The sequence below is a fragment of the Leuresthes tenuis genome, unplaced genomic scaffold, assembly GCF_036924035.1.
Source record: "Leuresthes tenuis unplaced genomic scaffold, fLeuTen1.0.hap1 SCAF_5, whole genome shotgun sequence".
NCBI classification, from domain to species: Eukaryota; Metazoa; Chordata; class Actinopteri; order Atheriniformes; family Atherinopsidae; genus Leuresthes; species Leuresthes tenuis.
The window spans coordinates 4,155,845-4,183,150 of NW_027325359.1; the positions used below are offsets into that span (position 1 = coordinate 4,155,845).

The window sequence follows — 27,306 nt, forward strand, 5'->3', positions numbered from 1 at the left end:
TTGGTATTCTTATACTTTTGCATTGACTTTATTTGTAAAGTTCATACAATTGCAATTCATAATAAGAGCTTCAGAGGCTGTCCTCAAAGCGTGCCCATGCGGCATTTGTTCAAGAAGGCAGATATGGAAAATAATTACAATCAGGGAATATTGTGAGAGGAACTGCATGTCAGGGATACAAATGCCACTGCGTTGTAAAAAGAACGATTTGTAGCCCTAATCATGAATGTTTTCATAAGCCTAACCAAATTCTGTATTTTTTCAAAATGTAACCAGAAAGTGACATTTTGTCTTAACATGTTGTGTTTACATGTAACAAATGCAACCTGCAAAATGGGGTCCATGATAGTGATGGTCACATTGTATGAACAATACATCTTAGATCAAGCCATGATCGTATTCTAAGCCATACCAAGTAATGTGTTTTAGTAAAGTGTTGTCATGTTTTTAGCGGAAAATATATTGGGACTTGAGCTGGAGTTTCATCTAACTACCCCTTTGTGGCTTCTAAAATGAGAGACTTGAGAATGATATCTGCTGTAAGGGCAGTACTTTACAGGATGCAGTTACGAGCCGTATGGACTGAATCTGTCATGGCCTTTTTAGTTGGAGGACTTAATTAAGTTTTCAATTGTGAGTGTCTGCATAGCCCAGATTGATACTAATACATTAAAAAAAATAATAATTCAGGCACTGAGGGTTGGAACTGATCCCTCTTTGTGGCACAGTTTCTTTGCAAGTTGTTGAAGTGGCCCAAGTTGAGACCAATGAAAATTGGCTGCTGTACATACACAAACTTTTGCCAATTCTTGCTGGAACACTACCTTCGTATATAAAGTTTATGCAGGCTGGAGTTGATGCATACTCCTCAGCACAGCTGACAACAGAGCATTTCTGTGCAAAGCTGGTTTCATTGTTCTAGCTAGTAGAATACAAATAAAAACAGAGGGCAGACCTCAGCGGTCAAAATCAAGTAGGAGAGACCTAAGAATGGCCTAAGTTTACACAGCAAATCTGAACAGCTCACAGAGACAGATATTTTCAAACCTCGGGGGCCATTTTTTATATTTCTGCTGAGCAGCAAAGGAGAAATTAGCATAGTGTGCTGTGCTTTTAGTATGGTGTATGTTTTGGTAATTCACATTATCTTTTATCTCATATTCCTGAAACAATAATGAAAAGTTCAGTTGGATAGCAACATAACTGTCCTTAATGCCTGTTTACACAGATGGCCTTCATACTGCTTTAGTCACCTCTTTTGAATGAATATTTTGAATGTAAATGGGATAAATGACGAGATTACAAGATTTGCCTCTTCAGTGCTTAATTGTACAAGTGTTCCTTGAGCCATCTGGGCCATTGCCATATATTCCTTTTGCGCAGCACTGTGGCATTAACGCATTGTAGCATGTGATGCAGGACCTAAAAAGTGCAATTACAATGACAGATAGATCTGTGACAACAAACTGTTAGTTTTGTTGTTCCAAATCTGTGTGCATAACCCAGCATTTTTCCTTAATCCAGAGATTTTGTCTGGCGATGATGGGATGAGCAACAGACCTTAAAGGCACAAACAAGCTGTCATAAAAGCACTGGAGTGAACAAGTGGCATAGATATAAAATTACTACAGTCACAGCAGGTATTTAACACACAGTGCCATGGCAATGCTAAATTCCTCTTTAGAGAGTTATCCTTCCTTTGAACAAAATCAGAGAGATCGGAACTCTTTATCATCTAGTTATCATTTGTAAATGACTTCTTATTCCTTTAACATTCTTTTGTTTATCCTTTGTGGCCTTCAGAGTCATTATATTTTTCTTTAATATTCTGTTTTTTTTCTTCTCTTCAGCTCTTTTTTTATTTGCCATGCTAGAGGCAAATTTTACCCACCATTCAGTTCTTAACTGTAAACCACTTAAAACCATCCCATTACAATCCCCATCACAGTTTCCCTAAATCGAGCACCATAAACCAACCTACTTTCAGTTTCCTTGTACCTGCTTCATCTTCCAAACTACTTTACTTATCCCCGTTTCATTTTTCCATTCCACCACTTATCAACATCAACTTCACTCATTTTACAACAAGACCCCAATACTTTAACTGGCACAGCAGGAGAAGAAAATATCTTCTGGACCGATACCTTGGATGTCCAAACACGTTACTTCTCATTAAACAGCAAAATATGTGGTTTTTATATAATTGAACATTGCCTTGTCGAAGTCAGATAAAATCATCTATGGTTAACTTCAGTTTTGCTATGTGTGGCTCTTTACTGTGGATAGAGGTGGGAGGGTATGAGATTTAGATAACGACTACAGGATTCAGTGGTGGATTCACGGGAGACATTTGCTCAAGTTATCTGTGAACCCCACAGAGAGAGGCAAAGATGAACATTGGCATCAATATTATTATATCATTGTGAAATAATGAATATATGCAAATGAAAAAAAAATGGAGCGATGTAAAAACAAGTACAAAGAAAGAAATTAGATTACCTCTACGGATTGTTAGCAGTTGTGAGCTGCAGTGATGATGGGCTATGAGTACAGGACTTCTACAGGCTGGCAGACAGACAGTCATCAGGAAATACTCCCCAAAGAATGTCAACAAATCAGCCATAAAAAGCCACAAGGGCATGGGCTTCTACTGATGGAGAAATGGACTTACAGAGAATGAAAAGTGACAAATAAGCAGACATAAATTGAATGATGCTGAAAGATGAAAATAGGTTTAAAAAAGTGACAAAGAAAGCATAACATGTAGTGACATTTTATCCAAATATAGAAGAAATATGACTGAAAACCCAAGGCTACAATCATATTGAGTTGCAATCATTATACTAACCTATCAGTCAAAGTTGCCTTAATAATGCAGAACCTTTAGATTTAAATACAATTTTATGTGCATGTGTGGGTTCTCTCTGGATACTCCGACTCCCTTCTGCAGCCCAAAAACGTGCATTTTAGGTTAACTGGTGATTCTAAATTGACCTGAGGAGAGATGTGTAAGCATTTGTGGTTGTTTATTTCCTTTGGCCCTGTGATGGACTGGCAGCCTGTCAAGGATGTGCCCTGCTTCTCCCCCAACAGCAGGTGGAATATGCACCAGCCCCCCGCTACCCTAAACAAGAAAAAGTGGATTTGGTAATAAATTGATGGAATAAATTCTAATGGGCTGCACAGTTGTGTGGTGGTTAGCACCGTCACCTCACAGCCAGAGTTTTCCTGGGTCAAAATTTTTGTGTGGAATCCGTTTTCTGTGCATGTTCTCCCCATGTATGCGTGGGTTCTCTGCAGGTACTCTGGCTTCCTCCCACCATACAAAAACATGTATGTTAAGTTAGAGTGTTCGGGTTGTTTGTCTCTGTGTGGCCCTGTGATGGACTGGCAACTCGTTCAGGGTATACCCTCTGCCTCTCGCCTAATGATAGCTGGGATTGGATTAGGCCAGTGTAATGGATAGATGGATACATTTTAATGAATGAATAAATTAATGAATGAATGGAGCAATGAAGAATGAAGCAATACTTCAAACAATCAACAGCCACATCTAAAAGCTGATCAATAAAAATATGGCATTTAGTGTTGATTTATTCAACAGAATTAAGATTGTTACAGTTTCCACTTTTCTACATATATATTTGCAACTATTTTTGTCAACATGCAAGAACTCATATGTCCATCTCCGTTAATGCATGTGGCTCTCTGAGCCCCTAATAGAGAGCAATAAAGGAGCTAATGTGTGGGAGAGACAGGAGAAAGGTGGTAACAGATGATATCTGTGATTGCGTCAGTGTGTAGGTTTAATGTGACTTCTGGACCAGGTGTTTGTTTGTGCACGTGTAGGTGGCAGCAATAACGTGAAAATCACAGTATCGGGGATAACAGGAAATGAGAAATTAGGATGAAGCCATGGGTTTTCTGTGACAAGTCTCTCGAGATGCACTTGAAATCTCTGACTTACTAGTTGGAATGGTTGGAGTCATTTCACGTGACTTTTTAATCACCTTTTACTAAACACAATTGCAGAATTGTATGTGGTTACAATAGGAAAAATCTAAATAATGGGCAAGAACAAGAGCAGAGATCATTTACCTGCATACAAAAGGTACTCCTACATGTAGATGTTCTCTGTTGCTGTCAATGTACAAAAGAGTGCATTTGATTCATCGAGAATCCACTGTGTGCTTGGTGCAAAACTTATACAGTGACCTTAATACATACTTTTTAGACACACCGTGTAATGAAGGGTGACCTTGTCAGACAGGCTAAATTAGATGTCTGATAATTAGCCAATCATTTCTGCACTGCACTCCCTTGATTGCAGAGGAATATGGCTGATGAAAAAAGTGCTGCTGTGGAAAGACTGACATATGCAAATAGTGCAGCATGAGACAGTGTTGACTGTGCCCCCATTTAGGTTTCCATTTTGAGATTGCCTGCATGTGAAGCTCCAGCAAGTAACCAAGCTTTATTAGTTGTTTGCACTGTGCTCTTTTGCACTGTAAATTTGTTTCTCATTTGGAACTTCCTAGGTTGCAGGGGTATATTCAAAACTGAGAGATGTTCAAATTGTCTCTGGTCGGATGACTTAAAACAAGTGAGAATGCTGTAGTAAATGTAAATAAAAGCATGATTAAATGATGTGACCACTATGACTGAAAATTGTATTAAGAATGTTGAGAAATGGTATGCTATTTCCACACGCATTCTTTCACAGAGTTGTGAGCCTCTGACTCTGCTAGTTGCTGAGAGACACAACTTCTCTTGGAAGCTATTTCTGTATGTAATCCTGTTAATGACCTGTTCCCTGTTAACCCAAAAGCTTCTGCAAAACAGTGTGAGTCAAAAGTTTGGATAAAGCTACATATTCGATTGTTTTTTGACTGCTACCTTTCTTGAGGAGGAGATTACTATTACTTTTCTATTCTTTTGACACCACTTTTAGATTTTTTATGTTGTGCCTGGCATCAAATTCAAATCACTGTAAATGCACTTTTTGCAACGAGTGAGAATATGAAGTGAATCTGACTGCAACACATCTCTTGGAAGTGGTCATCCATAAGGTTATAACAGGAACTGTTTAAAAGAATTTTATGTTTTTTTTAGATTCATTTTATTTTTCATTTTGTAATATTTTATTTCATGTGTTCTTTCTTTTTGAAAATGTCACCCTACATATATAAATTCTATACCAATGCTCACTGAAAAATGAAAACACTTTCTTAATTTCTTAAGTCAGAGCAGACAACTTTTCTACGAGCAAGCTTAGAAAGAAAATATGACAAATGTACAGTGGCATGGCTATGATTATTCAAGTCAATATCAGTAACATATCAAGTGTTCGGAAAAATATAGACCAAGCAATCAGTGTCTCTGGTGGGTGTTTGCATTGATGGCCAACAGACACATTGACTGACACAGCTTTACACGTCAGCATTTGACTGATCTGTAAAAGAAAGACTGAAATGGGAATTTTAACTAAGATAGATAAAATACCATGTGGTTTGTGTCCTCGTCCTCGACTGACACTCAGTCCATCTGTAACAAGGTTATAAATAACATACAAACATAAGAATCATGCTGCATGTCTTTAAATGATGGATCCTTTTCCTGTCTCTGTTTTTACCCATTTGGACTTTCTTTCATTTCACATTAAAAGACAATATCTGTAATTTCAGAAAGAAATATAATAGAATATACACAGGAAACACTGAGTCACAGCAGCCCTTTCTCTCTACATTCTTTCTCAGTCATAAACAGACTTGAATCCATCTGGCCTAAGAGAGATATTTAGGGAACGAACGTAGGCGGCGGACGGAAGCATGAGGCAATGAGAAGAAGTGAAAATGGGAGGTGTGCACAAAAGGATGGTTGAGGAGCATGTGTGTTACACCCCCCACCCCAACCCCTCTCCCCACACATGCTAAACCCTGCATGATGAGTCACAGAGAAACCAAAGCACTTCTAATGGCCTATGTAGGTCCCCTGCACAAACGAGTAGAAAAGGAAGAAATGCTCACTAAAAACCTCCTCTTTCTCTCTTATTCTAGGGAGGGGGTGCTGGGATCTCATTAGTGGGGATGGAAGGGAGATAAGAGGGATTGTGTTGGTCTGTCTGTTTGCCTTTAATTGAGGCTGGGAGAAGAGTGAGCGGGTGAAGCAACTCTATAAAATAATCCTCCTCATGATAAATTTACAAGACATCATTTTTTAAGAGTGTTAGTGAAGGGATTTGAAGAGCTAAGACAGAGAGACAGCACTAAAGTAAAGCAGGAGAGAAAAAATGTGTTTGTGAATTTTGTTACAAAGGAGCTGAGATAATCTATGTATGTGGATGTTCTCAGTCTAAGTCCCAGATGCTTTCGTCTAATTGGCCTAATCTATTCAACTTTAGAGTTATTATCAGGCATTATTTACACATTCTGATAAAAGACATCCAATTTTCATTCCTTTAGGTAGGACAGTTTTGTTCTATTCCCAGTTAGCAAACGAGCCATCTTGAGGGTCCGTCTCTCAGAATTCAAGGATGAATCCATAACTTCCTGTTTAAAAAGTTCACAAACTAAAATGAACTCAAGAGCAACATAACAGGATAACTTGTAAAGGGTAAAGTACAGGCAGCTCTGTGAAGTAGCTTGTTCATAACAGCTATCACAGTGGCTTTGTTATTTAATGGCAACAGTCAAAATGCAACTGCCCCATCTATAAACCATACAGCATATGACAAGAAAGCATATTCAATCACAGATATTAAGCTGTACAATTACATGACAAATCACCTTAATTCTTGCCCAGTTATTAACCATGTAACATTATGATAATCTATTTTCCAGGCATTTTCTAGCACCAGATTAAAGGCAGTATTTTACTGCATCTATTTTTCACAGATTTAGAATTTCTTTCATCCTCTGCAGAAGTTAATCACCAAACTCTCAAAAATGGGCTATACATGAAGGAGAAGAAAACCTGCATTCTCTCTTACAAAAGTTGCTTGAAATGTTTGAAATACATACTATAACATTAAAAGCCAACAGGCTGGAAACTAGACCCATCGATAAAGATCCATGACCATGGCTGGCCAAATATGTGCTGATGATCGCTTTATAATTGCATTTAAAGCCCCTACCTGTGAATACTAAAGTGTGGGAGTACGATCATCGAGCTACCAAAATCATAATGTTCTTGATAATGATTTGGAAGTTACAATTCTTCTAAGTGATGCAAATAAACTAGCTATGCTTATGTGGTTGACAAGCAGAGCAAAAGCAGAGTGATTCCTCTTGTGCACTGGAGGCCTTTACACAAATCATGCGAAAGAAAAAAACCCTCTAAACTGAATTATAAATAAAAATATGAAACAAGATTAACACAGAACTGAAAGAACTAATACATGTTTGTCCTCTCAAATGCACAGAGCCAAGACTGTTGTATCATCAATGACGTCAGAAGTCAAGCATAAGAGCCTAAATATAGTGCCTTTAATAATGTTGCCTTGTGACGTGGGTGACTCTGCTTTAACTGTAACCCTGACCCCCCTGACCCCCAACAAACCTCAGACAAAATTACACTTACAGGAGGAAATACAATGTGACTGAACAACCTACAGGCTGTGACATTACTTCAGAGTTACCATCTGTCGAGGATAATTTCTTTACCAACCTGGGTCACTTCTTATAAGCCTCGCAAAGACATTATGCCTGACAAAGGGATCAGTATCAAATGTCGGTCAGACTGTAGACAAGTGAAACATAGTCAACTAGGTTTCTGTCCAACATGCTTCAGGGGTTATTGAGTGTAATTTGTGTCCAAAGTTATCAGGAAATGGTCGCACAAAGCTGTACAACACATTCCAAAGAGGCCTACCCCAATGAAGAAGAGGGGTGAAGTGGAGTCACATGACTGACTGGCTGCTATGAACAGATGTGTTCAGCCCTAATGTACCTATGATATTTTGAACAGGGCATGTTGCAAACATTTTGATTTTAGTATCCTCATGACTTGTAAGATGCAGATACAAACTTCGACTGTATGCCTTATCTATGAGTTTCTTTTTGCAAAACAGCACAGATACAGGATATTTACCATGGCAACCATGGCATGTAAAAATCATAAGACATTTCTTAAGCTCCAGTTTACAGTCCTTGAGCCCTGCTGTGGAAAAACATGAGGATAAAATGCAAAACAAGAGCTAATTATCCTGTTTTCTCAGTTGTAAAAGGGATTCATTTACCAACAAACTGCATGATTTTTTTGTGCGCGAGTGTGTTTCTTTTCTTTTACTATTTGCTGGGTTTTTTCAAAGCTATAAGAGTTATAAGAGTTTTCCCACAACAAGCCCACATTCTCTGGAGATGGAAACAAAGTCTCTCTAAGCCTTGGGATCACAAATGCATGTATGCTACACACACATGCAAACAAGAACAAATACACAAAAGAGTTCCTTAATTCAGTCCCTGCTGACAGGTTTGACTTTTGAAGTATATGAATGCCTCTGGTCCAAGAGATGGTAAACACTTAAATTACCCCCTGAAGCAAAACACAATGAGTCAGATTAGAGCCGAGCTACTGAAATAGAACATGTGACAACAAGGAGTGGTGCAGTCTGTGCTGAAATCCGCACCAAACCATGGAAATAATCATCTAGTTAGATGTATCAACTTATCTAGTTGTCATTAGAACTTTATTATTGACTGCTCCTGGTAAGCTTCTTAGAGAAAAATACACAATCAAATATCTATAAAATAACGCAGAAAGATTACACTGATGTGAGATTCAGAAGTACTTTTTATAATAGGTGGAGATACAAGTATCTGTATCTCATCAGCATGCACTCATTAACACCTGACATAAAGCAATAGCAATTTGTTTTCAGTCCCGTAATCTTCGTATCAACTCAGTGGTTTGAATGCTAACCAACACTCTGAAGATCTGAATAAACTTACAGATATTCAAATGAGGAGGAACCTATATCTTTTCAGAATTCTTTAATGGGGAGCTCTTTATTTGTTCAATCGTGTGTGATAACCTAATTGAGTTTATTACGCCTCCTGGGTACAACTGCTTAATGGCTGATTTTCTTGGAGATAATAAATGTGGCTTTTGAAAACCAAAATATCTCATATTACATGCAGTCTAATGTCAAATCTGTCTGTGATCTTGTCTTAGTGAGTATAGAGCTGATACTGCTAAGCTGAGCCTTTGCTGATTTTTATTTTTGTTAGTATATCATCACATATACTATTTTCAATTAGGTATAATGCCAAGTAATTAGAAGAATTTATATTACTTACATTTTCATCTTCTTCTTCAGAATTTTTACACATTTTGGAAATATGCCATTAACAAATCAAGAAAACAAAAAAATCTAATTTGAAAAAATTTTACCTTGATTTCTGTATTTGTTTTCTCCAAACATTAAGGCTATGAATAGCATCTAAATGAAGAATCGATTTCACCAGCACATTTGTATTCAATTCAACCATTTATAACCTAGCAGCACATAAAACTTTTTTTTTCTATTCTGTTTATTTATGTATTTGTTTGCATGACAATTGTTTCACTTACCATATGGAATGACTGTGGCAAAAATCCAGAGCAGACATGATCTGTCTGAAGAATTTCCTTGCTTCTTTAGGCGTTAACCTGCCTTTCTTCACCAAGTAGTCAAACAGTTCGCCACCAGACACATGTTCTAGCACAAGGTACCTGAGAAAGTGTGAAGGAAATTAGTCAGAGAAATGCACATAAAAAAGTCTTTCTCGCAAACCCAGAAAGATTTGAAGAGAATACCTACTTTCTCAGATGTGTCCTGATAGAGAACTGAAGAAAACAAAAACCTTAACAAGTGTTTTAAAAGGTCTGTCAGAACTTAAGTGATTTGGGATCTTGGGTTCTCTCACACCAATCACACCGAGACAAAGCACCCATAATCACTGATATGATCTTCAAAAAATAATGTCATGTTGACCGTTTATTCCTCACTTTGTAACCACAGTCACATGCAGTGGAGTATGGCAACAGTGAATACTTTTATAGCTATATATGAGGGATTCTGCTACAATGCATATTCTGATTTCCCCTGAGAGGCATCAGTCGGAAGATTTAGTTGCAAAAACAGAAAGGTTTAGGGACACTATCTAAGACATAAAGGATTTGAAGCTTGTAAATCTTGCAGTAGATGTAAGCCTCTCAAGGAGTCTTTGTTTTGGCACTTGGTCTAATACAAGCCCCAGAGACAAAAGAGATGCTCTTTGTCATTTTGTATGTGCAATTCAAACGCTTCAGTGATTGTGACACGAATACTTGTCCAGCCACTTTTGTTAGTTCTTAATGCAAACGTAGGCACAACATGATCCTTGCTGTCCCTTTTCATACGGCTGGTTGCCAGGTAGCCTGTGAGGCTGGACTTTTACAGGCTGTCTGTTTTCCGCACTGTACGGTATGGCCATACTTTGGGGCTCTAAGACAGCGGAAAGAAGATAAATCTCGAGCCTAAAGCTGCATCTGTTGGTTGAAAGCGAGCAGTACCCTGCCTCTGCTCTGCACATATATCCTGTATCAAAACCATCTTAACTAGGTCAAATTGAAATCCAGAGAGGCTCCTCCTTTTGGAAACATGGGTCTACATTCACATCTTTAGTTTTACTAACTAACATATGGTGCTACAAACTGTACTGGCTACAGAGTCAGTGCTTACTAAAGCCAAAAAGCTAGCCATGGTAATACTTCAGCAGCTTCTGCACATACAGTAACTAATCCAAACACAAGTCAGTATGCATGTACACATAAAAGACTGACAAATTTGAGCTTCCAACATGAGCTTGTTTGTATGACTGGGATTTTATTTTATCCAGGTTTTTGTTTTCATGTTTCTGTAAACACTTATCATTTCCCTGGTTCTGAGTAAATCTTCAATTCAGTAAACTGCTGATTGCAAAACCAATTAGGGCAATGACAAACATTGAGTGTTTACATTTTGTTATAGAAGAAGATCAAATCAGATCATGTGAGGAGACTGGCACACTCTGTACATAGTCCCTTAAATGGTCTCTCTACAATCTCAAAGCTTCCTTGAGGCAGTAAGCCATTTCCCACAATAGCTGTGCTCCATCCAGCAGTTTCTATGCACAGTGAGTATAAAAGCGACAAATCTTTTAAATCAGTATTGGCAACTTTGTACTCCTTACAAATTTTGGAGGACAACAAATATTCTGAAGTATTCTGAAACTTTGTACTCCTTACAAAGTGATGCCAAGATATAATGGATCTTGTAAATGCATATAACTGAATGTGAAAACGGGTCCACTTAAAATCTTCTTGAGAATTCATATAAAATTGTGCTTCAGTAGTTACATTTTGGAGGACAACAAATATTCTGAAACTTTCTAAAAGTTTGGAATTTTTGTTGCTCTTTTTCTTAATAATGACTCATGCTTTAATAAGACTTAAATAAAATCCATAAAGCTCCATAAACCCCCAACAGCAATACAAGGACACAGTGACCCTGGTATTTGAAAGAGATTTTGTCTCATTTTGTACCAATAGCAGATATCTAACATCAAACATATAGAAACAAGTCTTTAAAATGACATCTCTGCTATAGTTGATTATTTTATTACTTTATTAAAAAAAAGAGAAAAGTCTGACAGAAACCAACAGCAACACTGATACAAACCAAGTGTACTCACATTCGTTATAGTCTGACTCTTGAACATTTTTTCTGATCATTTTTTATTCTCAAAACCACAATTTATATCATCATCGTAACATAATTGTTAATCTATATATAGAAATGAAATATTGATGTGCTAGGGGTCACATTCGCACCCCTTCTATCTCACCTCTTGAATATGTAGGCCATGGTAATTTAAACAGCTTGTGGTTGGATCTTCACCAGCAAAATAATAAATCTTTAAAGCTCTGGGACTGCCAACTCCAAACATGCTGTAAGTCTATCAATCACTGTCTTTCAAGAAATATCTGAGCAAGAATCTGAACCATATTAGGAGCAAAGTAACATCACTGACACAAGTATATTCCAGGTTCTCATCGTGCAAATGCACAGCAATTTGTCTTCTGTAATGCTACTGCTGACCGTCTGTCAAAACTGATGAAGCAATGGGCACAAAATGTAATTTTAATAATCCAATTACAGGATGAATCATAATATTTTGCTCTTCCTATAATCTTAAAAGATGACATGTACAGCACTGCATGCCAAATCCCATTTGGCCTGTAAGCTCAAGATGAAAACTAAATGTATTTAGCTAACAAATAGTCCTCTGTAAATCAAGAGGTCTAACTAAAGGACTGATGGGATTGTCACTCACAACTGTTAAAGTTAGCTAATAGATTTATGTGTGTCTGCATCTATTTGTACACACAGCTGCTGCAGCAGACTTTCCATGGCTAATGTTGCTTAATGCACTGGTGCTGCCACTGATAAGCGTGTCATGGTGTTTACATTACAGAGACTTCCTCTTGCTATTAGGAGTCCCCCAGCGTGCGCAACTAAATTAAATGCTCCATGCCAATACTAATGGAGGACCAAGACCTCCAATGCAATCATTGTTGTACTGCAATCCTAATACACCAAGATGATCTGTAGCATTTTTAACACTGATCTGGCATTGAAAAATGTCTGTGAACATCAAAAGTTATAGTGCAGAAATTCTTCTTATTAGCATATCTATGGTTAATCATATTTCTGTGAAATAAATAACTAATTAACTAGGTCATGATCAACTGCTGATACTTACAGATATTTTTTATTTTCGTAGACGTCATGTAGCTTTAAAACGTGTGGGTGTTCTATGAGCTTCAGAATAGCTATTTCTCGCTCCACCTGTAAGAGAGGATACAAAGAGACAGAGGGAGAAAAAAGAAAAAAAACATTTGATTACCACAACATCAACACAGTCAAATTCATATAAATATCCCATAAATAACAGTCTAGATCTTGTTTAGTGGAGATTGAAACCAAAATCAGCCTGGGATGAGGTCTTGTCAATCATTTTTCAGTTACCTGCGATGGTCATCTTTAAAGGGCCTGTAGCCGTTAACACATGCAGCAAAGGGGCTTCAGATCAATAGTTAAGCCAGGAAAATGAGCTGATTGGCATATTTTTCAAAGAAAAGAAAAAGAGAAGTTCTGCTCATATTAAACATTGATATCATTGCTGAAGAAATATAGCTCGATTAAAAAACAAGGTAAAACTGAATCAGATTTCATAATACGGAGGTTTTCTTGAGGTGAACATTATCAAGCTGTTTTAGATAACCAACACAAAGAAGAATCCCCTGTCAGAGTCAGTTTATGACTACTGATAGCGAGGTCTGTGGCTGAAGAAGAGTCCACTAAAGTACATTAATTTCAACTAGATATGGCTTTTTCCATCCACCAGTGTATCTAACATACCGATTTCAGATTTAAACTCAGCAATGTCCAAAAGATTTTTAGACAAGTTAATAAATTACTATATTTTGCTTTTGCCTACAGAGCAGTTGGGAAACATTTTCAGTGCTCTTCAAGACAGGTGAGAGGTGACTTTCACCATAATTGAGCTGACCAGTTTGGACTTGTGTCACCAGCTCGAGAGATTGATGTCAGCATGCACAGCTGACACTAAAAGTATCCACGGAAACCACTTTGACTGAAGCCCCTGCTAATCCTCTGCACCCCGTGCTCGTGCTCGTGCTTTTCTCAGAGTCATCTGCTCAGTCTTCTCCTCCACATCTCTTGTCCATCTTCCCCTCTACCCTCAGTGCCAAAGTTTTACAGACAAGGATGTAGATGAAAGAACCATGTGAGATAAAGGCTTCTCTGTCTCAACTCAATCTCATCAAAGTCAGTTTCACTATGCCTGTGACAGCCTTCACATCGCTTTAATGTCAGACTCAGTGTGGCTGAGCTTTATGAACATTCCTGTTGAATGAAGTCTAACTCAGTGATCCATCAGCAAACTATATTTCTGCTAAACTCCTACAGAGTTATGCGCTTGACTTGGCATAATCGGGTCCCTCCCTTTTAATTATTCATATATCCTCACTGTTGTCATTTCAGAACAGCCTTTGTCTTTAATGGTCTGCTCAGGTTATTCTTGTAATCTATCTTGACACACATTCATAATTATTTTCTGACAAATAAAAACGTGCTCATCTCTTCTCCTAATCAAAGGCAACATGTCGAAAAAGCAAATAATAAAACCCAGAGGATCCATCTACAGCCTGCAACAATTCAAGTTACGCCCACACGTAGTTTGCACATAAATCCACCCACGATTATTGAGATCCTTGGAACTCACATTTAGCAGGCACTATACATGGAACAACTTTACATACTTGTACTGCTATTATTGGAAGAGCAGATGGCTGCTGAGCACTTGACACAAGTGTTTCAGTAATAACACCAGTTTCTAATTTCATGGTAATGTATACCACTGCTTGCATTAAAATATTCTTTAAGCTATTTGTTGGCAGTACACAATCTTAATGGGTCCAAATTTGTAACATTTAATGTGACGCACTAAATGCAATAGAAACAGGGAAAGGGGAAAAAAAAGTTTTGTGAAACATTGATAGAGTAAATGTGTCAACGTAGATCCTGATTTGCCTGTAACATCTCTATATGATCTGCCAGGTTGACGACTATTTTTTTAGACATCTCCTTTATATTATATATATTTTTTAGTTACTCCCGTCTCTTGCAGTTGACAGACAGATGTCTCACTAAAAACCTACTCATTTAGCATACATTCAGTCTCGTAAGAGAAAAATGCAGCACACTGCAATGCTATTGAAGCCAGGGCTTTAAAAAAAAGCCACAAGAGAATAAAAAGTTAAATATGTTAATAAAAAGGAGCACACCTTGTCTGAAAAGGGTAAAGTGGTAAATGCATAATTAACACTATCATGGAGTATCAGTGGGGGGAAAAGGCTGGGCTTATCAGGACTAATCCAGACACTAATGAGTCCTATCAGCAGAACTACACCATGCCACTTTCTCACCTTAGGCTGAGGTGTACTGTTAAGAACAAGCCTGCAGAGACTGGCTAAGATTCCCTACAAAGACTCTAATGCTACAGGTCTCAGGAAGAGATGAGCTGTTCAAATGCCAAAAAGCCAGCAGCTGGCCTCTAAGCTCCCTCAAATCACTTCTTTTTTTGTAATTGAAATAAGAGAAAAGGGCTTAAAGTGAAGAATTAACTCTAAAACTGCCCGCTTATTACAAGATTAGCTCTTGATTAACACATTAAAGTAAATCTGTGGAGCAGCCCTTGCTCTTCCTAGTAATGAGAGTACAAAAGCTTAATTAAATATCCAATGATTATTATTCAAAAGAAGTGTTTTAATGTATAATGTCAGATCTCACTTGCTGTTCTTGACTGTTGTTGAATGGTTTATTGCACTACTACTGCATACATAACACAACACAGAAATGTCAAACACCAATGAATATCAACAAACTATCCTTGCACTTTTCATCGAAGCATCAAATACACACTCCTTAGCACATTCTTTCTCATGATGTTTCACATCTGTGAATGTAGACAGCTCTATCCACTTGCCATATCTCCATAGCACTTCATTAAGCCCAGCAGGCACTTTGACACTGGTCACTGGGAAACACGCAAACACACAAACACCCACACATGGGCAGGTGATGGATTAATATACTATTCCTATTTCTATGCTTCTTGGTTTTTGTGTTCATCTTGTGTTTGGCCACAATGTGAATTGACAATTTGGAAAATTTCTCCCCGACTATATAGAATTGCAAGATGCATTACAGGGACCTGTTTTAAAGAGATAGAAAATAGAAGGTCTGGAATGACTGGAGCAATCCAGAGAGATGAGGCAATAATTGGTGTCAATCCAAATACAGAGGATGAGAGCAACTTTAGCATAGTTCCATCAGCTGGCTATTGATTCTTAGAATTACAGCCCTGGACCAGAATGACTGAATGGATGAGTAAACTAATGACTGGCGACATCACCATGGTTAACAGTCCAGTGATAGAGGACATAGGACAGAGGATGAGAGACAGCCAGACAACAACAAAGACGCAAAGAGATTAGATTGATGTCAAACGTGTCACAGAGTGATCACACAGAGAAACCAGCCCAAAGTCTCAAAGGGCAAAAGCTTGGATCACAGGCTCCGTCATCTCTCACTCACCACTTATTGCACCTCACGCTATGTCTCCTGCCTTTCCCTCTTTCTGTCTCATGCACACAGAAGGAAAACACAGACATTCATGTCACCTCCCGCAGGCACGCGAGTGAACGGTCCCTTGATGCTGAGATCTGAGGATCAAAGTCAACAGGGCAGCCATGTGTGTCAGATAAAAAAGGCGAGTGGCTATGCCAACATGGAGGCCACAGCGCATGCAAGAACTACTGAAAGGAAAGCAAAAACAAAAGAGAGACAAAAGGAGGATGACTGAATGTGGGAAGGATGAAGCTAAACACATGTCATTCTCAGCACTGAAGAAGCGTAGAATGAAAACTATAGTGGGGGACGGGGCTGATCCACCTACTTCACAACCCCTTGGGTCATGCAGGCTCTTGTGTAGTTAATTAACACCATACGAGGAAAAGACAACCTTTTTAGTAGTGTCATGCTCCAAATAGTGCATGAGTGACAAAGGGAAAGCCTATAAGGCAACAATCTAAGGAGGCATTACAGGACACAAACGGTGGCTCCACCTAGATGGCTTTGCTATATCTGGTGGACAAAATAACTGCAGGATTTGTGAGGTATTGCTTAAATCTCAAAAGATTTATAACCTGTGAATAATTTTACTGATTGAAATCCAGAACAGGGTTTTCTTTGAAAGTGTGTTTTTGGTAATGTTTTTTTTAAAAAAAGCACATTGCTTTCATTTTAAATTATTCTATGAAGGGCTTTATGTTTATGTGATGTAATCTTAACAGCTCAACAAAATTATGTACATGAATCAGTATGCCTAATGCATTTGCATACTCAAATCACTTTCATAATTAAAAAGTAATTCAATCTTCATCTTCCATAAGATTGTACAAGCAGAGACCATCTTTAATTATAGTCAAATTTTAGGCATTTAGCCTCTTTCCTGTTAATTGGATTTAATTTGCTTGAATCTTACTATTTCTGAAAAATAAATCCCAAAACTGAAATTCAGTACTGCATTGTACAAAAAGGTGAATAGCAGATTAGAAAAATACCATATGGATGAAGGAGACGTAGCATATAGATGGGGTAATGCCTGGGGAGAAGAAAATGAGGATCCAACTGCAAGTGAGCAGGGGGGGGCGAGACAGCAGCACTTGGCAACTGGCTCCCAGAACAAGTCAGCCTTTCATCCATTCATACTGGTGACATGTGGACACATTACTTCATGAAGCACACACATGCTACATTGATCATGGCGAGCCATCAGCCACCTCCATCCATCCACCCATATGTCGGTCACTGAGCCAGTAGGACAGAATCTGTCTTTTCTGCCAGTTACAGGGGGAGGCCAAGCTGGTGTGCACATGTATAACTGTGTGTATGTGCTTCCATATTCATGTTAGTGGTAATGAGCTTAGTAGCAGTAAACTGATGTATGCCCATCTTTTTCCAGGAGAGAAGTAACATCATTTTCAAGGACAAACGCACGTAATCTACTCTTTACAGCTGTGTAGAAATACATCAGTCAAAAAGAGTCAGGTCCCGACTCTACTTGTCGTGCAGGGCACGATCACAAGCTTTAGTGTGACATTAACATACATTTCTGGGAAAACCTGCTGATCCGAAATTGGTTTAGGAATTCACAAAGACAGGCTAAGGATAATGGATTTAACAGTGTTTGGTGAGGTGAAGACTATGCATGGGTAACTGTGTTATCGCTCAAAAGTGAGCTGGCCTCCCTGAGAGCAAAACAAATACAAAATAAAATCACATTTGTCTGATTCTTTTCCAGTCAGAGTTGTTGAATTGAAAAAAAAAAAGCAACGTCCAATTTACTTTCTTTCTGCTTATCGCCTTCCCCTCCACCTTGGGGAACTCTCAACCACATGTACACACACGTAAACATACAGACACAGCCAACGCAGCAGGGTTTTCTGATAATCACTTTATCAGTCATCCTTTGTGTAGAGAAGGTAAATTCCCTACACGGGGGAGTTTGATCAATGCCAGAGACATGTAAATCAATCTGGACATAGTTTCTGCTAGCTAGTTAATCCTTATCGTTCATCCATCACCAATCCTTTAAAATGGCACTCATTACCGCTTCCCACCCAAGACCAATTTCTATATCCCTCGTCGTCTTTATTTTTTTCTACCATCTCTCATTCAATCTCTCTAATCATGTCTGTGATATGTTTCTGTTCTGTTGACAGATTCATCAAGATGACACTGAAAGCCATGGCAGGCCACATCATTTCCCCACTAACAGACATGTCCCTGGATAACCTTGGTCCTAATAGAGTCTAACAGCAGAGGTCTCCCATACCCTGAAGACAATGAGTGTAACAATGAACCTATTGAAATTTACCACATGGGCTTATAGATAGATTGGGGTATGCTGAAGAGAGGAGAGTATGTGAGTTGCTGTATTAGTTTGTTTTGCTGTTCTTTTTCTGGACAAGGCCTTCCTCAGAGTGATTTATCAGTGACAGACAGTGGACCCCCCCCCCCTTTGGCAGTCATGTTTTTGTGTTTGAAGTCTCTTTGTCAGCTTGTCCATTTTGCCACTCGTTCCCTAATTTCAAAGGGTTGGGAAGGTGACCTTTGATTTATGAGCAGATGTGAAATGTGGATTAATGAAATGGTTTTCACTGATTAGAGACAGAGAGAGAGAGAACAAAACTGAAGGCAATGATTGGATCATAAGGCCATCTATACTGGTTACAAAAATGTAAATCTAAAATGATAAAATACAAACACACATGAAAGGTTGATTGTTTCTAAATTGTTTCTAAAGAGCGGCACCAGGAGATAAAATTAGATTCTCTCAGGATTCTAAAAGATTTTGGATTAAATTCCATCTGCTGTCCATTTCTTTTTTTTTTTATTCATATTTAGAGAAGAAAACATATTGTGACTGCTTTGGACGACTGCTATTCAAAAATCCAATCCGGAATAACAGCAAATAGGTTCATATTTATCTCATTGATCTGAATAGAAGGACTAGACAACAGAATGCACAAACACAAGTGAACTACAACACTAGTTCTGGTTTGTTAAATGTAAAGTGATACAAAGGAAAACAACTTTAAGAGGTTATTGACAAGGGAATGAGTAATGAGGAGGACTTAGTAATACAGGCAGGCAGTAGCGTAGAGCTTACAATGACTCAGTGACCGACTAATTAACTTCACATATGAATATGTGACTTATTCATTGACACATAAGCCACAGACAGACAGCTGAGTCAATACTGGATAGACAACTGATCAATAGGTAAAACTAGTCAACGGAAACGACTCAAATTAGCTGAAAACTTTGGAAAGAAAGTTATTTTAGCTTCCAAACCTTTTCATTTTAAATGAATACATGAAAGAACTTATTAACTACTACTACTACTAATAATAATAATAATACAAATTAGCATAATAATAAGTTACAATACACACATTTAAAAAGGTAACTTTTTTTCTCAACCTCACAAATTAACAAGGAGCACAGCTCAAACACATCACATGTGCAATGTGTCAGGTCCCTTGACTTCAAAATACTAATCTACTGACTTTAAACATTTTTTTCAGCCTCTTTTCTCCACGTTTAAAAATACCGGAGTTCCCCTTTAATGTAAATTTTAGGGTGAATTTACATTTGCAAAATAGTGCATTGTAAGTTCAACCACAATCTCCAAAATGTAAGTTCCGCAAATTACTCCACCAAAGCCCCTCCATCCTCCTAACACTTTACTCACGAGTCAGTGTTTGCTCCCCGTTTCAAATACTGCAGCAGCTGGTGCATCACTACACTGCTGCCGAAGGACACCCTGTGTATCTTTGAAAAAAATGTAATCATTTGGCACCTGGGAATGACAACATATGGAAACATGATGTTGCTACTGAATTATCAGTCCCACAAGATGGATAAGGGATTATCATAATTCTCAGTGGCTGAGAATGAACACAAATACACGAAAAAGAAAAATATGTTTCATTGGATTGACAGGTAAAATAAAAAAAAACAAAACAAAAATGAATGAATAAATAAACAGGCATAAAAAGCCGACTAAACAAAAGGGAACTTTACTGATCTTCCCAAGACACCATCAATTCACTTAAGGCAAGAGGAATTGGATAAAATATGCCTTTTCCTCACAAAAGGAGAACCAAGAGAGAACAAGTAAAAAAGCAGCAAATAAACCTTTCTAATCTGACAACACAGCGGCTGTTGCCTGTGAAGAGGAGAAACAAATACCATCGATTTAGATGTCCGTCTGTCTCCTGTCGCGCTCAGTGGGGAATCCTGCTATATTCTCTGTTCTGCTATCTTCCATTTCATTATTTTGTCTGCACTCATCTCTGTTTTATCTTGATAAGACATATGAAAGTAAAAAAAACTAAATCAGTCACTACGTGTGTTTGAGGAGTTTTGCCGCCACATTGAGCAGCACGAGAGAAGCAGTTTAAAGCAGCACACATTCACTATTCTCTGGTATGTGTGTGATCTTAAGCCACAAGCCTGAACTGTGTAAAACCAAAAAGTTTACTGTTTTCAGTTAACGATATTGGACATAAAACATATACAGTGACATAATGAGGGGTAAAAGTTCTGTCACAAATATCTGGTACCCTGTAGGAAAAGTAAAATAAATCAATTCCCTGGTTCCATTTCCACTAAGGCCTAATTACCACTCCCTTAAGACGGAAAAAAAAGAGGGAACAAACATTGATTAGAGAGGTGATTGGAAACCAAATTAGGATGTAGAATGCTGAGTGGCCTTCATATTGACTGATAACATACAAAGAGCTTTGTAAGGCTTTGCAGGTTCTGGGAAGTCAATGTAATTTAGGTTCTAAGTCTGTTACTAATCACAAAGAGATTTGTAAATTTCTTTTTTTGCTGGTATTGTATGATCTGTGATCTATGATCTGTCTTGTGGCCTTCATTCTATGGTATAATTCAAACTCTACACATTCAAATATATCTTATGAACAGAGATAGGATAGCCAACGTATTTCTTTCCTTCCTTTTTTTCTGGATAAAATATTCACCCAACATTTGAATGCAACTGAACTGTACATTAACAAACAGATGAAAGAATAGAAAGAAGCAGCAAGAGAGACAGCAGCAGAGAAACAGACTTTGTGACTTTCTGTGCAGTCAACCTGTTAAGATCCAACTGTGTGTTAAGCCCTAACTTCTGCTTCAGCACCATACAAAGCTGATGGATCAACGCGCAGGAGCACAACATATGAAACCCATTTATTTCAAAGAGTGTCTGTGGTCGTTCTGAGACACTGACGTGCACCTAAATACACACACGTACATGACATAAAGTTTAAGTGGATGTGTGCATGTTGGAGGCATTTCTATATCCAACCCACTGGCAGTAATACAGAGACAGGAGAGAGTGGCCAATCTATAATCATTAGCAGGAGAAGAGCAGAGATGGCGGAGAAAGAAAGCTACAGAGCTGTCACTGAGGTGTCGGGATAACATGATTAGAACTTGTGTGATTCATCTGAGGCCATGGTATTCTACTTCTCACCCGCCCACCACAATCTCTGTCGGCTGGTATATACAACCTTCAGTTTTTGGCTTTTTTTTCAGCTTCTTTTTTCCAGAATTTAATATACAGAGTAACTTATATACAGAAATAATATTGTTGCACATTTACTGTAATGAGTAATTAGACTACCAACAAAAATGCATTGACAAATCATACATGTTCAGCTGCTGTGTCACTATTAGAAGACAATAAATCACATTTAAACAGAACATATCTTCTTCATTAGCTCTTAATATTGGTCCCCATCCTTCTCCTTTTATCATGCGCAACCTCAATTGCTCCTTGTTGTCCTCAGCTTATAGTCTTTGGCGCAGTGTTTCAATTATATGCCTCAGGAGGCAATTATACCGCACATGTCTGGATCTCCACACTCCATCTCACACCAACAAATTTCTCATTTGAAATATTACAAGTAACCTCACTGTGTTTAAGAAACCCATCCACTCCTCTTTGCAAGACGTCTGTCCAAAGTGTTTCAATTTCATGTTCGCTTCTCTTCCCAACTCTCTCCCCACTCACTCTTCCCCTCATTCATCCTGCACTTCATCCCTCTTTTCCTTTCTCTCCAAGCTTGGGGACAGTAGAGTGACTTTGATGTTGTGCCGCTTCAGGAGGAGAGAAAGTCACTCTGGCTAATTAGTTGTCCTTATCCCAGCAGCAGCAGCCACCATCAGCTTACTGGCTCAGAGGGAGAACCAGAGCAGGCATCAACAGCAACTACCAGCTGCTGCATGCTAAAGATACCCTTCTCCCTCTGCTAGATGTTAGTGCTAGCGGCTTGTAACCATTTAACTCAACTGTGGTTTTAGCAGAAAATTAATGAAGCCGCTTTTTCCTGTATAATGATAGGATGTGCGGTATGAAATATGGTACAGCTAATCTTCTGCTCACAGGAAATGCTTGTCAGTTAATTGCCGACTGTCAACATTCTAATCAATTTTTTTTAAACTTAACCTCAACTCTATGTAGTTTGATTTCAGAGCTGCTTGTAGTGGCAAGTTCACATAAAACTAAACTGACCACACCATCAAATGTGTACAAAGTCATAATTTTGAATGTCATTCTTTAACAAAAACAATAGGTTCATATTGTGGATGTTCGTATAGATCTGATAATCCCAAGTTGTATTTATTTTATTTTTTTATTTTTTAGGGGGGAAAAGGCTAACCCTGACTAACCATCACATTAACATATATCATATCTCAGTGTCACTTAGCTTCAGTGTCAAAAACAGACCTCTGACATTTAAGCATGCATTTACATTGCACTCAAAACAAAGTTGCTAAATTGCCACTGGCTTGAAATTATTCACGATGAACCAAATGGAAACAAAGTTTGCAATTCATTCCGATGTTTTGGAAAATTAGCGTACAAGCCAAGATTATAGTTGGACGTCCAGCACAACGGAACAATCTTTCATACAGAAGCATGAGGTACACTGCATCTGCCTTACAGATTGCAATTTCTTGGATCAACAACTCATGCCAAATACTGTTAAAACCACAAACAACAAGTATTCCCACTCATAGTAAGTGAGACAAAGGGCTACAATTTATTCTCAATCTAAATGAGCCATTCTCTGTGTTGAAATAAGAACACTGATGTATGCACAGCTGTGATATGAGTGCACAGGGACAAACCAAAGAGCAACTACTTTTGCAATCTCACATGTTAAAGTGGAATACCCAGGGAAACAAATGTTTCCAGTTGGATTTATTGACACAGTAAAGCTCTGTTAAGTAACACGGAGTCCGTCACATTTCTGTTTTGTGAGATTTAGAGAAGGTCCACTATCATGATGCTTAAAGAGCTATTCAATGGAGAATAATCACGAATACAAGTTGAATTTCCCTCAGGAAAAAAGTTACAAAACTGGTTGTGTATGCTGTCAAGCTCTTGGAAAAGAAGAAAATGTGAACTGACAGGTAAGTCTTTCTTCCTTCTTGTATTTGTCTTAATGTTGGAATAAACCAAGAAAACTGTATCAGCACATCTGAACTTTGTCTGCTTTTATAAGCATTAAACATTTTCAATGACTCCGATCCCTACTTATACTTATACTTGTATTGTTTGACTAGAGTCCCTGGTTTGTATCTAAAAATGTTATATACAGTATAAATAAATATAGATCATCAGCAATAAGACAACTGTAGGTTTGTGTAAATTAGAGTTTTAGGTTTATTTTTGGTTAATTCTCAAAGAAACTGAGCAAACTGATAAAGAAAGCTGGCTCTGTTCGGTGACTGCTCTGGAGTCTCAGGAGCCAATTATGCAAAGAAGAATGTTTCAAAAGCTGCTCAACATAATGGACACCACTGCCCTCTATATCACATAGCGATCACTCAACAAATATGTTCAGTCAGAGGCTTCTTCAGCTCCACCACAACAAAGAGTGGTACAAAAGGTTATTCTTGCCTACAGTGATAACTCTACACAATGACTTTTTTAATGATAAATGACAAATAACAGTTCTTGATTCTTTATGGTGCTGAATAATTTCCCTTTTTGAAATTAATAAAATATTATTCAAATTCAGTTCGACCTTTATATCATTATTATTATTGTTTTATTTCTCCAATAGAATCCCTGTTTCACAAAAGAGATGTTTTGAAAATATGTTCAATTTAAACATGTTTAATGTGTATAATCAAATGTACATTTGCCCATTCCAAATGTGTGACTACCATATTAATACATCAATGAGATAGCACACTCACTTCTGACAGGAAATGTGAGTAGAGATGTGGTGTCCTTACACTGGCATCTGCGTTATCCTGTCACAGTGGGGTCCCACACGTGTCCATCTCTCATACTTTACAAATCCCAGAATGGTTTAGGCCCAAAATACATCTGTGATATGTTCAGAGAATATAAACTCAGCAAAGCTCTGAGATCCAAGGACTCAGGTCAGCTTGTCCAGTCCAGAGTCCAGACTAAACATGGAGAAGCAGCATTTAGCTGTTATGCTGCAAAAAGTGGAACAAACTGCCAGTGGAGATTAAACTGTCACCAAATTTAGACATTTTTAAATCCAGGTTAAAAACATTTCTTTTCTCATGTGTCTATGCATGAAATCTGCACGGTATATACTAACTTATCTAAACTGTTGCTTGTTTTTAATCATTTTAATTTTAATTATTTTCTTTCTTTCTTTTTATGTTCCTTTATGTATTTTTAATGCTTCTTCCGCTGCAATGCTTTTATTCTATGTAAAGCACTTTGGATTGTTCTGTACATGGATTTTGTACATTGGCTTGTGCTACACAAATATTATATAACTTGACTTAATTTCTGGGCCTTGCTCTCTTTCACTTTCTCATCTCTTATCCACAAAGGCCCATGACTCAAAGACGACCACTCCCTCGTGATATACATACAAACAGCATCCCTTAGGATTAGATTTCCATGCCCCAAAGACTGCTTACATACTGTCATATGTACAAAAACTATGTATTCTTTATCTGTCCGTTTCTCTCTCATCATTTGAACATGAAAAGCAGTGGCCTCCCACTCAAGGAGACACTTATCTTTATTTGAGTAACTTTATTAGTGACATTTTCCACTTAGAAGTAAAATAAAAAAAACGAAGAAAACACAGACCTCTCTTTGAACTTGCCACGGCTAATTCCCTTGTTACAAATTGACATAAAGTTACTACAAAAATGCATTGTCTGAGACAATTCAATTTCTCTTCAATGCTTCTTAGTGTCACAGCTTGTATGGCCATGAACATTTCTTCTAAAGTTCAACAGAAAGTTCAGTCTGCCAGACTCTCTGAGAGAATTAATTCAACCTCTCTCCTCATCTCGGCAGACCCCTGACTCTCAAGGCCAATCAGGAGAAGGACAGACAGAGAGGGATGACATAGATCATCAAGGATGTGTTTGTGCACATATATAGCAATGTGTGTATATCTCTATGACACATGTGCAGTAAAAATGTTCTTAAATGTTTATTTTCTCTATGTATAAGCTACATTAGTTTTTAACTGTATGCATACACTCACTATATATGTGTTGTCAGCAGTGATGTGCACATATGCACCTGTCCAGGGGAGTCAGACTGTCCCCTAATGGCACCTTGGGGACCAAAGACATTATCATAGTAAAAGGTGACATTTCACAGCCGGAGCCTTGCAGGAGAGTGCAGCCAATCACTTTGACAGTTTGACAGGCAGACAGGCAGGCAGGAGAACAGAGGCACAACAGAACATTGGGTTTAGTGCATTTGGACTTTAGGAAAGTGGCTGCTGGATGTGAACTGGAAAAAACCTGTCCAGGAACTGTAGAGCAGGAGAGCTGATTTCTCATTTGATTTGTAAGATCATGTCACTCCATAAACTACAGGGGATCCCACATGAAACTTCATCTGTAATATATTGAAATTAATCATGCCTTGATAATAATATATCCACCTATACAGTACATGGGCTTTATATTATAATTGAAACTCTAAACTGATGCAAATAATGTGGAGTCCATACTTCATTGATTTCACGTCTAAACCTCATAAATTGATGCTGAGTTTTACTTAAATCATATTGATAAAGCCAAAAAGGCACATGATCACTAATGCGACACTTCCTCACTTCCATATGAGCATTGTTCAGTTACCATCTGTGCACAGACAGGCCAAAACAGGCACAAGCAGACAAAGACCCACAGACAGAAACACAGACTTTATCATCCGATTAAAAAATAACACCTGACAGATTTTGGGAAGAGAAAAATTACATCTGCACATTTTCTAGTAAGTAAAAAAAAATGTTGACTGGCTATTGTTTTTGACAGACTCATGTTATATTAATAAATTTCAAACAGATTTAGTTGCTCCTGGCTCCCACATAATTTAGTCCATGGTGGCACACACAACTGCATGCAACACACGTACATACACACACTCAAACCTTCCCGGGACCAGCATTTGTGAGAAGAACGACAAGGACTGAGTTCAGTAATTGGCTCTGAACTGCAGCTTCAGCGAAAGCCTCAGTCCTGTATAAAACCTGTCAGTATTTGGAATCTGTTGCTCTCGTTTTCCTCTGCAGGGCAGCAAGCTGTTACCTACTGTACCTTACCGCTGTCACATTGTACAGCTGTTCCACCAACCACTTCTGCTACAGCTAATAATACTTCTGTCAGAGTGGAGGCAACAGAAATGACCTCTTTCCTTCAAAGAAATATAAGAGCACATGTTGAGTGGAGAAAGAAAGAGATATTTGAGAACGAAGCACCAAAGTGAGAAAAAAGGCGATTAAAGACACTGACACAGCAGGAAGCTGATTAATACAGATTGTTTATCAAACAGCAATATCCGAACACACAGAGCTTTTCATTTTGAGTCTAATGATGTGACCGCATGAAGTGATGCTAGACTGAGAAGATTTCTAATTTCAGCTAACCTGCAATGTGAGAACACAGATTCTGTTTCTGCTTTTCAGCTCATAAGCCACCAATCACATTCAGTATTCCTCTGTCTGTCTCCAGTGAAAGACAATTTTCATTTTGTTGCTCTTTTTTCCCAACCTATTCTATTGCTACATTGAGCAAATACTCAATAGAGAGGCACAGCAGGAATCCTGAGA

At 38.1% G+C, this 27,306-nt stretch overlaps 1 protein-coding gene across 3 annotated transcripts in view; it reads right to left on the reverse strand.

Moving 5' to 3' along the window:
- The window catches only part of brsk2a (BR serine/threonine kinase 2a), a 158,316-nt gene that overhangs the window by 40,731 nt on the left and 90,279 nt on the right, over positions 1-27,306 (reverse strand). For all 3 annotated transcript variants that reach the window (XM_072385516.1, XM_072385515.1, XM_072385517.1), the window contains exons 3-4: positions 12,765-12,850; positions 9,571-9,711 (exon numbers count right to left, since the gene is read on the reverse strand). In XM_072385516.1, the coding sequence (XP_072241617.1) occupies positions 9,571-9,711; positions 12,765-12,850 (227 nt within the window). The remainder of the gene's footprint in view (positions 1-9,570; positions 9,712-12,764; positions 12,851-27,306) is intronic.